Source organism: Leptonychotes weddellii, chromosome 8 (genome assembly GCF_054177405.1).
Source record: "Leptonychotes weddellii isolate Sample4059 chromosome 8, ASM5417740v2, whole genome shotgun sequence".
NCBI lineage: Eukaryota > Metazoa > Chordata > Mammalia > Carnivora > Phocidae > Leptonychotes > Leptonychotes weddellii.
Window position 1 is genome coordinate 83,233,752 of NC_138376.1, and position 14,507 is coordinate 83,248,258.

At 37.9% G+C, this 14,507-nt stretch overlaps 1 protein-coding gene and 1 pseudogene across 1 annotated transcript in view; both read right to left on the minus strand.

Annotated features, from left to right (window-relative positions):
• AK9 (adenylate kinase 9) overlaps window positions 1-14,507 on the minus strand; it is a 96,208-nt gene that overhangs the window by 18,304 nt on the left and 63,397 nt on the right. Inside the window, exons 21-23 of the mRNA XM_081829364.1 lie at window positions 5,761-5,967; window positions 5,191-5,409; window positions 1,618-1,831 (exon numbers count right to left, since the gene is read on the minus strand). Of these exons, the coding sequence (XP_081685490.1) occupies window positions 1,618-1,831; window positions 5,191-5,409; window positions 5,761-5,967 (640 nt within the window). The remainder of the gene's footprint in view (window positions 1-1,617; window positions 1,832-5,190; window positions 5,410-5,760; window positions 5,968-14,507) is intronic.
• On the minus strand, window positions 6,945-8,549 carry LOC145723074 (large ribosomal subunit protein eL28 pseudogene; annotated as a pseudogene).

Sequence of the window (14,507 nt, forward strand, 5' to 3'; positions counted from 1 at the left end):
ATTATATAGTCAATTAATCTTTGACAAAGCAGGAAATAATATGCAATGGGAAAAAGACAATCTCTTCAACAAATGACGTTGGGAAAACTGGACAGCTACATGCAAAAGAATTTCCTTTCTTACACCATACACAAAAATAAACTCAAAATGGATTAAGGATCTAAATGTGAGACCTTTCTAAAACCATAAAAATCTTGGAAGAGAGCATAGGCAGTAATTTCTCTGACATTGGCCCTAGGAACATTTTTCTAGATATGCCTCTGGAGGCAAAGGAAATAAAAGGAAAAATAAACTATTGGGACTGTATCAAAATAAAAAGCTTCTGCATAGCAAAGAAAGCAACCAACAAAACTAAAAGACAACCTACTGAATGGGAGAAGATACTTACAAATGACATATCCAATAAAGGATTAGAATACAAATTATATAAAGAACTTATACAATTCAACACTCAAAAAACAAATAATCCAATTAAGAAATGGGCAGGAAACATGAACAGACATTTCTCCAAAGAAGACATACAAATGGCTAGCAAACACCCGAAAAGATGCTTAACATCACTCATCATCAGGGAAATGCAAGTCAAAATCACAATGAGGTATCACCTCACACCAGTCAGAATGGTTAAAATAAACACAAGAAACAACCAGTATTGGCAAGGATGTGGAGATAAAGGAACACTTGTACACTGTTGGTGGGAATGCAAACTGGTGCAGCCACTGTGGAAGACGGTATGGAGGTTCCTTAAAAAATTAAAAATAGAACTACCCATGATCCAGGAATTGCACTCCTGGGTCTTTATCCCCAAAATACAAAAACTCTAATTCAAAGGGATACATGCACCCCTATGTTTATTGCAGCATTATTTACAATAGGCAGGTTTTGGAAGCTGCCTAAGTATTTATTGATAGATGAATGGATATGCTTGATCTTAGCCAAAAGGCTGAGAAGTGATTGATAGATGAAGAGGTGGTATATATACATATATGTATGTATGTTATGTGTGTGTGTGTGTGTGTGTATAATGGAATATTACTCAGTCATAAAAAGGGACAACATCTTGTCATTTGCAACAACATGGATGGATCTACAGGGTATAATGCTAAGCAAAATAAGCCAGTCAGAAAAAGACAAATACTATATGATTTCACTCATATGTGGAATTTAAGAAACAAAACAAACAGGGGCTCTGTTGTTAAGCGTCTGCCTTCGGCTCAGGTCATCATTCCAGGGTCCTGGGTTCAAGCTCCACGTTGGGCTCCCTGCTCAGCTGGAAGCCTGCTTCTCCCTCTCCCACTGCCCCTGCTTGTGATCCCTCTCTTATTATCTCTCTCTCTGTCAAATAAATAAATAAAATCTTAAAAAAAAAAAAGAAACAAAATAAACAAAAGAAAAAAAGAGACAAACCAAAAAACAGACTCTTAACTATAGAGAACAGATGGTTTCCAGAGGAAAGGTGGGTGGGGGACGGGTGAAATAGGTGAAAGGGCCTAAGAGTATACTTATCTTGATGAGCACTGAGTAATACATGGAATAGTTGAATCACTACATTATACACCTGAAATGAATATAATAAAATAAAAAAAAAGAACAACAAGGGCAAACACACACCCTTACCTGTAGTTTTCCCAGATTTTGGAGGTCCCAGAAGTATAATCCTAATGGGCACAGTAGGCTTGGGTTTGGGTTGGCGGATATATTTGATTGGGTTCTTCATAAATTTTTCTTTAGTTTCCTTACTAGATAAAAAATAGATATACTGACGATGGATTACAGCATGGACTGGATTCTCTGAAGTTTCAATTGGTTTGATTGTCTCTCCTTCACTTAGCTGCAATATATACACAATTAAATTCATAGGTTTAAGTTATTCAGCATTTCCTCCAAATACATTTGAACAAATTTGTAAAATAAGAAAATCTTTCTTAACAATATATAAGAAAACTAATTATAGCCAAATATTATTATTAAAGACTATGTAAAAAGAACTATTTTATACCCATATGCAATTGATGAAATCTTCACTAGCTTTCAGTTCATGACAATTATAGTTCTCCTACTTCATTTATAATGTATTTAGTGTATGTTTTTGCCAAGGAGTGTAAAGTTATTTGCATATATTCATGGGCCAATTTATCCTCACAAACAGGTCCATTCCTAAGGTGGTGTTATGGATGGAAATGTGTTCCCCCCAATTCATAAGTTGAAGCCCTAATCCCCAAAGTGACTGTATTTGGAGATTGGGCCTTTAAGGAGGTAATTAAGGTTGAGATCATAAGAGTGGAGCCCTATCCAATAAGACTGGTGTCCTTATATGAAGAGGAAGAGGCACCAGAAGTGCATAAGCACAGAGGAAGGGTCACGAGGGGACATAGTGAAAAGGTGGATCATCTGCAAGCCAGGAAGAGAGGTCTCACCAGAAAACTGTCCCTGCTGGCACCTAGATCTTGGATTTCCAGCCTTAGAACTGTGAGAAAATAAATTTCTGTTGTTTGAGCCACCACATCTGTGGTACTTTGTTATGGCAGCCTGAGTAAACTAATATAGGTGGGGTCCTGGGTTATCTTTAGGGGCATACTGGTAGGACAAATCCCACAGGCATCTCATCCACATTTTATATAGGCAAAATTCCACTCACATAAACATCAAGAGCAGTCATAAAAGGGAAAAATACCTAAAAGCCTGCTTAAGGTTTAGGTATGGAATGGAGTGGGAGGAATGGTCCCACATATTTGCATTAGGTCAAGATGAGAACTGGGTAATTAATTGATGTTAGGTTTGGATATCTTTTTTTAGAGCATCAGATGGCCAAGTATCAGCCCATACTTGACAAAGTAGGTATGAAGCAGTACGGTTCAATTTGCTCCTTTACCAGAGCTACACCTAGACAGTTGTCACAGGTCAATGGTATTGTCAACATCAACATTTTTGGGCTGGAGTAAATGCTAGGTATAAGAAGAAACTCAGGGGTGGCGTGGGAATGTCTGCTGTATGTCTTATATTTGGTCATAAAAAAAGCTGAAAGTCTAATGATTCCATTTCAAATTCCCAAATTGAGAGTCCTTAAAGTAGTTTCTGCTATTGCTCAAAATAATTAGCATGTATCCTTTCTCCTCTGTAGGTCAGATTACACAAAGTGTCATTAAATCAGAAATATCAAACTGTTATGTACCCAGGGGCACCTGGCTGGCTCAGTTAAGGGGCTGCCTTCGGCTCAGGTCATGATCTCAGGGTTCTGGGATCGAGCCCCACATCCGGCTCCTGCCTGGCGGGCGGCGGTGGGGAGTCTGCTTCTCCCTCTCTCTACCCCTCCCCACCGCTCATGCGCTCTCTCTCTCTCTCAGATAAATAAAATCTTTTTTTTTTCTTAAAGATTTTATTTATTTATTTGAGAGAAAGAGAGAGAGACAGAGAAACAGCATGAGAGGGGAGAGGGTCAGAGGGAGAAGCAGGCTCCCCGCCGAGCCGGGAGCCCTATGTGGGACTCCATCCCAGGACTCCGGGATCATGACCTGAGCCGAAGGCATTTGCTTAACCAACTGAGCCACCCAGGTGCCCAAATAAAATCTTTTTTAAAAAAACTGTCATGCACCCAGAAAGCTTCCCAAACAGCCCTGAAAAATGCTTATTTAAATGCTTAAACCCTTCCTATGACCATGCACTCCTTTCTCCACAAGACGTTATTATATAGTCCTAATTATGTTTGGACATGAGCCTTTTCTCCTTAAATAGGGTTCTGACTTTGTCTGCTTCTTCCCCTTTCTTTCTCATCTCAGAGAGAAGGGCATGGCTATCTTTCAACAACTTTCTAGGTGATTCTAATACATGCTTAACTCTACCCAATTCTCTATGGAGGGCACTGTCATATGTCTCTATATTCCAGCATGATATTTGAAAAGGTTTCTCTTGACATCCTACCGCTAAGATAAAGAAGATGGCACAATTAAGTAGAACTGAAATTGACTGTGTCAATATCAACCAAGAAGGAGATTTCAGGTAAATGCACATGGCTCCATTTTGGATCCCATCTTCTGAAATACTTTTTATCAGTGACCAATAATAGTAATACATATTAATAACAACTATAACTTTTATTGAGCACTACAAAAAGCCAAACACTCTTGTAAGCACTTTACAGTAATTAACTCATTTAATCATTGTAACAATATTATAAGGTAGGGACTATTCTTATTCCCATTATGCAAATGGAAATGACTCAGAGAGGTTAAGTAATTTGTCCAAGGTTGGTCATCTAATAAGTGGTTTTGAACTCAGGCAGTCTGGATACAGAGGCCATGATCTTCTCCACTGTGCTATATCATCAATGGAAATAAAAAGGTACATGGGCCGAGTGAGCAGGTCACTATCACATGACATTTTTTAATTGTCTTTGTAACACTTAATATTATCTCTCAAGAACATATTTGTTTGTTTACTTATTTATTGCCTATCCTCCCTCCCCAATCCAACTAGAATATAAGCTGAAAGACAAAAGAAACCTTGTCTGTTTTGTTCACTACTCTATTCCCAGGGACTAGAACAGTAGCTGGCATATTCTTGGTTGAGATTTGTTGAAAATCATCCCACATTTGGGGTTAGTGAATTCTAACTGGATTAAATCTGTTTGTCCACACTGCATAAAAATATGGTCCTTACAAATTCTTGTTATGAACATCATTGTCACATTTTGTATTGTGTCTCACACTTTCCAGAGGACTTTATACTCTTGTATTTGATCACAGTGGCCTGGGGGCATTATTCTTTCATCTTAAAGGTAAGGAACCAGTCAGGGTCTTAGTACAGAACTAGGTCTTAGTACAGGGTCTGAGACCCTGGGTCCATTAAAGAATCAAAGAAGTCATTTGACTTGCCTAAAATTAGGTGGCAAATTAGTACTGGAGCTCAGGCCTTTCGATGTGTAGTTTGAAAATATTTCCACTACCTATCTTCAGCTACAAAGTTAAAACCAAGTTGGAATTGTGTTATCTCTACAGAAGTAGATGAAAGAGATTAAACCCTTTGATTACCATTCATTCTTCAGAAAAATAAAACAATCACATATTTTTATAGCTAGTTAAGAGTACTGTATAATGCTTACAATTTTTGAAATTATCCTCTGTCTTCTTCTTAGACATACTTAAAAAAAATAAAAGAAAGAACACAGCTTTTAGATGCATTTGCTGATATTACCTTTACAGGGTCCCAGTAGCCAAATGCGCTTACATACTTATAGGTACAGCTAAGCATTTTCTGGGCAAGGTGTGATGCTATTGGATAACATTTTTCAAAAATGCTCTCACGATTCTCCACCAGTGGTTTCAGTTTCATATTCATATTATATTGTACAATGTGGATTTTTCGAGCTCCATTGATGAGAATCACTGGGATCAAAAGCTTCTCAAATTCATCCTGATGAAAAAAAATCATAAAACCAAATATTTTTAATGGGACAAAGTCTGGTCACAGCACATAGACATTGCTGGTGAGTGACTGCTTCAGTCAAGAGAACAAATATTTTTCAGCTTCCGAGTGGCTGCATATTGGCAGCTAAAACTTTTGACTCTATGTGGCTTCCATGTTGCCCTTGATTTATTAATTTGTTTTCATAATTGCAAGTGGTGCTGGCTAAAGGGAAGACAGCCCTAAAATATGCATTTCTTTTGAAATGTTAAAAAGAAACTAAGACATAAACCAAATTGCATTTGTTCCGTTCTCAAATGTTACATTTTAAATTATGAAAAATGAAGGAAAAGTAGTAACCTGTATTCCTTGTAAATTACTCATATCTGCTTCAAATTTTTCTCCCAGTTCACCTCTCAGGCGCTCAAGTGCATCCATTTCCTGTTCTTCATCTTCCTCACTCATCACTTCCTCATCTTTTGGAAATTCATCTTCAAGGATGTTGTCAATATCATCTTCATCTTCTTCAGGCTCTTCTTCACTGAAGTCTTCATCTTCTTTACCAATCTAAGGAAGAAAATATTCTCTTTTACTACATATCTAAAATATGCAACAAATAACTCTGCTAACTAATCATTTGGAATATTTTATGTAACTGGATATTGGTTAGTATGGCATTGCAACATTAGTGACATAGTAAAATTTTAAATATCTGGCACCCAGAAATTTAATTCCTTCAAGACTCTGACACCATACTGATCCCATAGTAAATACATAAACAAGATATTAAATGCTATTTATTCTTATGGTTGTGAGAAATTTACATTTGTTTATTTAGAGTTTTAATTTTAATTCCAGTTAATTAACATAGGTTATGTTAGTTTCAGGTGTACAATACAGTGAATCAAAAATCACTATTGGGACGCCTGGGTGGCTCAGTGAGTTAAGCGTCTGCCTTCAGCTCACATCATGATCCCAGGGTCCTGGGATCAAGCCCCGCATCAGGCTCCTTGCTCTTCGGGAAGTCTGCTTCTCCCTCTGCCTGCTCTGCCTGCCACTCCCCCTGATTGTGCTCTCTCTCTCCGACAAATAAATAAAACCTTTAAAAAAAAATCACTATTCATACATCACCTGGTGCTCATCACAACAAGTGTGCTCCTTAATCCTCATCATCTAATTAACCCATTCCGCCACCCATCTCCACGCTGGTAACCCTCAGTTTGTTCTCTATAATTAAGGGGAAAAATGAAGGGGGAGAAATCAGAGGGGGAGACGAACCATGAGAGACTATGGACTCTGAAAAACAAACTGAGGGTTCTGGGGGGGGCCGGTCGGGGGGATGGGTTAGCCCGGTGATGGGTATTAAAGAGGGCACGTATTGAATGGAGCATTGGGTGTTATACGCAAGCAATGAATCATGGAACATTACATCAAAAACTAATGACATAATGTATGGTGATTAACGTAACATAATAAAATAAAATAAAAAAGAGTCTGTTTCTTCTTCTTTTTCCCCCACCTCCCCAGGTGGTGGATACCTTCATTGCTTTTGAGGTGGGGGGCTCAGGAGTTCTTGGTGGGGCACCAACTTCCTCATCACCGTCACAGGCTTCTGGTACTCAGGATGGCACCGGCTCTGCAAATGGCAGCCATGTGCAGATCCAGGCGGTACTTGGTTCTTGTGGGTCATGTGCCTGATGCTGCTGACGGGGGCCCACACATTCTTGTTAATGGTGGTCCACATGTAGGAGGTGGTGGGTCTTCACTGGCCAGATCTCTGCTTCCTGACCACCACCACACTTTTGTGGTGGGCCGGTGGCTTCACACCCACAGCCCGTGGGTGTGAAGGAGTTATGAGCCTTCAGGTTATTGGGCTGGGCACTGTGTGTCTGCTTGTTCCTCTTGATCAGGAAGCTGGAGCAGTTCCACAGGACCATCCATTGCAGGTGGGTGGACAGGGCGCCTCTCACTACCGCCATGGAAGTCGGAAAGAGCAAGAGTCTGTTTCTTTATTTGTCTCTTTTTTTTTCCTTGCTCGTTTGTTTTGTTTCTTGAATTTCACATATGAGTGAAATCATATAGTATTTGTCTTTCTCTGACTGACTTATTTCACTTAGCATAATACCCTCTAGCTCCCTCTTCACTAACAATATTTAATGGAACTCAAAGAGAATAAATCATTCACTAGCTGTGTTAGCTTGGACAAGATCAGTTTCCTCATCTGTAAAATAGGAATAATAAAAGTACCTATCCCACAGGGATGGTGGGAGCATTAAATTACTTAATACATGCAAAACTCTTACTTAGAAAAATATTGGGCACACGGTAAGCATGAAATGATAGCTATTATTGTTATTATTGTGCCATTATAGCTATTATTTGTTACTTTGTATAAAGCATGCTAACAGAACCGTATATGCCCTTTAGGAGTTTATAGCCCATCTGAAGAAAGAAGAATAATACGTAAACGATTATTAAAGACCATGGCAGGATATTGGCACTAAGTGGTGCTTTACAGGCTTTAATATGTATCCCTCCTGCACTGCCTCCACACTCTTCTCCCTGAAGTATTCCTTCTATCAGTTGGAGCACTGCCTTCCAGTTGGAAACCTGGAAGTTTTCCTAACTCCTTGTTCTCCATTATTGCACATCGAGTTTCCAAGGACCGTAATCCTAAACAATGCCCTAGACTATCTCCTTTCCAGTACCGCCCCACTGTCGCCCTTTCATTATCTCTTGCCTGCAATCTCCTGCTTAGCTCCCTGTTTCCTAATCTTTCTACTGATTAGACCCTGGTTCCTTTCAAGAGCACCCCCAGAGCTGGGATTTGACCTTGCACGTGCAAGGAGTAAGATGAGAGGATAAGGTCCCTTCTTGCTCTGTGCCCAGGCTCCTCTCTCTCCAAAAGGGGTTTGCCTGTGGGGAAGTGTTTTTCAGTTCTGGTTCTTTTTTATTTGAATTTTGAAACCATTTGGTTCTCTTACTACTTTTTTCCTTACACTTTGACCAAAAAAAAAAAAAAAAAAATTCTGAGATTTGATTTTCTAAGGATCATTGGAAGTATGTTGAGATGAGTCCACACTGCAAACCAGGGACAATTCAGTTCTCAATGAACTTGTACTCACCTCTCTTGGCTCTACTTAATAGCTCTTCCAACTTGTTTGTTAATTAAAAAAACTATACCAGTTTAAAAATAGATTCATTTGGGGGTGCCTGTGTGACTCAATTGGTTGAGCGCCCGACTCGATTTCAGCTCAGGTCATGATCTCAGGGTCATGGGATTGAGCCCCAAGTCAGGCTCTGCACTCAGCGTGGAATCTGCTGAAGATTCTCTCTCTCTCCCTCCCTGCCCTCTCTCTCTAAAATAAATAAATAAAATCTTTTTACAAGATGAAAAAAATAAAAACAGATTCATTTTTGCTAAAGGATAAAATTATAAAGCATTATATAGGGTAAAAAAATTTCCCTGTTTCCCATCTCTATTTCCACTTTCCTACCTAGAAATAATTTTGGTTAACAATTTTGTTAAGATCCTTTTAGATGTTTACGCCCCCACACACTCCCACACACAGAAAATTATATTTTACACATAAGTGGGATCATTCTATATTGTACAACTTGCTTTTTAAAAATACAATTTAGCAGTGCTTTTAAATTTCCTTCCATATAAAAACATACATTTCATTATTCTTATTTAGCCATTTTTGCATTTAAAAATTTTTTTTTGCTTTTTGTTTTTTTTTAGATTAATTTATTTATTTGAGAGAGAGAGAAAGCAAGTGCACAGGGCAGGGGGCGGGGGGAGAGAGGGAGACTGAGAGAGAAACTCTAAGCAGAGTCTGCGCTGCGCACATGGAGCCCGAAGTGGGGCTTGATCTCAAGATCCCAAGATTATGACCTGAGCTGATACCAAGAGTCAGAGGCTCAACTGACTGTGCCACCCAGGAGCCCCTTTTATGGGTTTTTTGGTCATCTATGGAAATCGGTTTAGGAAATAACAAATTAAACAGTGAAAGGTAGACTCTTTTGACGGTTGTGATATTTGTTTTCTCTCTCATACTAGTGATGATGAAGAATTTTAGCTAACTTATATTTCTCTTTCTTTCTCTTCTGCCTATTCCCCAGTGTTAGTCATATTTTTAATTCTTTAATTCTACAACTGAGTGCCTACAACTTTATTATTTTATTTTTAATTTTTTCTAGATTTTATTTATTTATTTGACAGAGAGAAATAGAGAGCACAAGCCCGGGGGAGCTGCAGGCAGAGAGAGAAGGAGAAGGAGGCTCCCCACTGAGCAAAGAGCTGGATGTGGGCTCGTGGGCTCAACGTGCGGCTCAATCGCAGGATCCTGGGATCATGACCTGAGCGGAAGGCAGACACTTAACCGACTGAGCCACCAGGCACCCCTGAGTTATCATTTTTAGATGTGTGTTTTGATTCTCCACAATTCAAGAGAATGTCCTTACTCTTTTCACTTTTCCCTCTCTTTAGTTTCCAAATTTTTGTCTCCAATATTTCTACATTTACATTTGTCTGTAACTGTACTTAAGTATTTAGTGCTTCATGTAGAAATTGATTCTAATTGGAATTGGAATTGGAAGCAAACTTTTGATTGATTCTAAAAATTGAAACCCAATAAACAGCACCAGCCATATTTTAATTACATAATCCTTATTCACTACAGCTACAGATAGCGACAGCGGGGATACAACCCTGTATCAACAAATGTGTACCATTCTGAAGTATCAAGGTCAAACATTATATTTTCTTATTATGCAAAATCATGCATTTTAATTTGCCCCATATGTGGATAATGTTTTTTTTTTTTTTTTTTTAAATCTCTCCCCTACCCCATATTTCTGGTTTGGTTTTGTTTTTTAGATGGGAGAAACATTATTCACAAAATCAAGTGGCTACTTTTTTCAGGAAGAAAATATAAAAAGCTAATTTTCAAAGATCTTAAATATCTAAAAGTGTTTCCTTTTTATCCTCATACATTATAAATAGTCAAAAATCATTTTCACTCAGAATCTTGAAGGCATTGTCTTCGTCTTCCATCATCTAGTACTGTTGGTGAGAAGTCTGATGCAAATCTTATCCACATTCCTTTGTAGGTATCTTTTCTTCATTTTAAAACACTTAAAATCTCTCTATAATGAGCACTCTCGAATTTCATGAGGATGTATCTAATGTACATCTCTTTTAATTTGTTCTGCTCGGTATTCATTGAGCCCTTTGAATTTGAAGATCCTCTGCTTTCTTCAATACTGGGAACATTTCTTTCAATATTTTTAAGATTATTTCCTCATATTTTCTCTCCTTTCATTTTTTTTTTTTGAATGCCTATTGGATGTTGACCCTCCTGGATTGACCCCACATAACTCCATTTTTTTCTTTCATATTTTCTATCTCTTGTATTTTTGTTCTATATTTGAGAAACTTCTTTGACTTTTCCTTCTAATCTTTTTATTCAACTTTTAACTAATTTACTAATTTATATAGCTTCCATGAACTCTTTTTTGTCTGATTTTTCATAACATCCTGTTTTTGTTTTCTGGATAAAAGTTCTTGAATTTTCTGAGGGAGATTGGAATTTTTTTTAATGTTTAGTAAGGTTTTCTGAATTGCCTATTCATTTTAGGGTCAATTGTTCTGTTTGCTCATCTTGCTGCTCCTTTGTATTGATAATTTTTCTCAAGTATATGGTAATCCTTGGTTGTTCATTCATTTTTATGAATGGAGGACCAAGTTGATTAATTCAGAGCAACTGCAAGCTCTGGGTATGTGAGCAGGGCAGGTTGTATTGTGCTTCCATTTGAATGAGATATGAGAATGAGAAGAGGCAGGCAGGATGGATCTTGCTCCAAATGATGGAGGACACCAACCAACATTCCGTGGCACCTATCATCTTCAAGACGGACTATTTAATTACTTTAGAAATTATTTGCCTTTTTTTTCTTCATGGGGACAAATGTCATTGTTAATAAGGAGCTGTGGTGGCAACCTTAAATAATTTTTGTGCAATTAACTTTCCTGGACTTTCTAGATAATTGAATTATAGGCACATAATGAGTTCTGTTCTTACAGAACTTTTCAACATGTATGCTATTTTTTTTTCTTATTATGTTGCTTTTGCTAGTTCCTTAAGTACAATGTTGAATTTTTTAAAGGTTAATATCCTAAAAATCTCCACAGGTTAATTCTTCATAAGAAAAAAGCTTTTATTTTTCCATAAATGGCAATTTGATCTTTTGAAACAGTGCTGATATATTACACTTTTTAGGCCTTAAGTTAGTAAATACATGTTCTAAAATTCATGGTCTCAGAGATCTGCCTCCACTATAAAGGAATAAGTTAATTTAGTTTCTAGAAGATAATAACCATAAACCATGAAGAGTACACCTCCTCCCCTGCCACACACATTTTATCTCACTCATTTAAGGGGCTCGAGAGTAAACAAAGGCAGATTTTGGAAAACAGTAAAAATTTGGATGAAGCAGTGGGTTTAGGATGAGTTCTCTGATTTTGTGCATTTGCTCAGAGGGCAGCCTCCATTACAGTGGTGGTGGCACAGGGTGACTAAAACTCTGATAAGAAGCTTGGTGTCTTTCCATCTGGGGCAACCAGGGGAAGGAGACACAACCAGGGCACTGGAGAGTGAGGGTAAACTTCAGAGTTGAGAGAACTGGAGAAGGGAACAGCAAATTTAGTTTGTAAAGACTGTCCATGTCTCTGAATCATGCACATATGGGCTATTTGAGAACAGTATCAATTGAACTGCCACCCGTTGCCAGTATGACAGAGTTGGCAGGTTTAGTCTTACCAATAAATTGCCTGCTAAAACAAAAACACCAACCTTCTCTGGAGGTATATAACAGAGTTCAGAATTTCCAGAACATAACGTTCATGATTCTAGGATATAATCCAAAATTATTCAAAATATAAAGGATCATGAGACATGACCCATTCTCATAAGAAAAGATATTAAATACCCACTCTGGCTATTAGAGTTACCAAACAAGAACTTTAAAGCAGTTGTTATCCCTATGACCAGTGAGGAAAAGGAAAATACATGAAAAGATAGGAAATCCCAGGAGAGAAAATATAAAAACAAATCAAATGGAAATTTTAGAACTAAAAAATACAGTATTTGAAATTATAAAAGATATCAGATGGGTTTAGTAGACTGGAGATGACAGAGGGAAGAATCAGTGAATTTGAAGATAGATCAAAAGAAATGATCAAACTTAAGAGAGAAAAAAGACTGAAAAAATGAACAGACCCAAGATCATGTGGAACAATAGTGAATGATCTAACCTATGTGAAATTGACTTTCAGAAGGATACAGAGAGCAAATACAGCAGAAAAGGTATTTGAAGAAATAATGTCCAAAGTTCTCCCAATTTAGCAAAAGACATAAATTTACAGATTAAGGAAGCTTAGTGAACCCCAAACTAGATAAATATGAAGAAAATGACATGTAGGCATATCATAATCAAACTATTGAAGAGTAAAGATACAGAGAAAGTCATGAAAACAATCAGGAAAAACCATACAGGAAAACAATTCAAATGACCACATTCTTCTCATACCTCTGGTTTCCATCACACCACAGGAATGAATGAAGAGCCGCAGAAATGGTAAATATCTGGATAAATGTAAAAGACTTATTTTTCCTCTTAAAAATTTTAAAATACATATGACTGTTTAAAACAAAAACTATAATTTTTTTCTTATGGAGTTTATAATATATTTGGTTGTAAAACAAATAACTAGAGCATAAAGGGTGTTGGTGGAGTGGGGGCGGGTGTAAATTGACTTCTACAGTCACAGGTTTCTACGGTATTACATGGAATGATACTGACTCTAAGTAGAGTGGGAAAAGCTAAGGATGTATATGTAATCAAGAGCAACCACTAAAAAACAATACATAGAGGTATAACTAAAAAGCCAATAGATAAATAAAATACATTCAAACAATCCCAGAGATGGCTGGAAAGGGAAAAGAGAAAATAAAGACAACAAACAGAAAACAAAATTCATGGTCTCCGAGAAATAGGACTAGATTTGGGGTTAGCTCTCTCATAACTTTCTGTCAGTAGGGGAAGGGAGGAGCAAGGCTACAACTGAGTAGAAGTTTATGTCAGGAGGGTGATGGAGATTATACTTGGAATGCTTACAACTAGAGAAGAAATGGAAAGAGGAGAGCTGCAAGACTTGTCAGAGTTCTGAGGCTTCCCAATACAGACGCATGTTAAGCAGACACCAGATTTCCTTACTACACTTGGTTGTCTCCCAAATATGGATTTTTTGAGACACTATTCCAAACTATTTGTTTTTCAAACCTTAAAACTCAATCCAAGGGAGGTGAGTGGGGGAGATGGGTGAAACGGGTGATGGGGATTAAGGAGTACACTTGTGATGAGCACCGGCTGTTGTACGGAAGTGTTCAATCACTATATTGTACATTTAAAACTACTATTACACCGTATGTTAACTGGAACTTAAATAAAAACTTAAAAAAAACTCAATCCCCAACCTGTACACCCCATACACACCTTTGCTTTCTGTTCCATCCCAAAGAGCTCTCTGCACATAGACCTTTGGGCCTATACACTCTGCCTTCTTCCTAGAAGGCCTCAAGGATGGTCTTGTCCAGGTGCTTGGTCTTGAACCTTGTTTCAACCTCATTTGGACCCTGACTTTGGCTTCCCCTTGTACTCATGGTATTTATCTCTATTAACTATTCACCTGGGTGTAGCCCCCCACAATTCTGCTGATTTGTGGTCTGGCTCCCCGTCTTGGCTCTTTCTGGCTTTCTCCTGTCTGCGGCTACCCCACAATTCGACAGAAGAGACTGAGGCACCAGAGAAGGAGCCAGTGAACAGGAAGAGAGCCAAGATTCTGGAGCGAGGACCAGGAGTAGAAGCGAGGCCTCTGAGGAGCTGGAAAGTATGCAAACTAAATCTCTATACAAAGTGGTTAATTTATACATTATTCTTTAGGCACACTTGGAGACTAAAATTCCACAAGATGGCGACATTTTCCTACAAAATTAATGCAAGCAGTCCCCTCAAGACTGAAGTAATTTCTTTTTTTTTTTTTT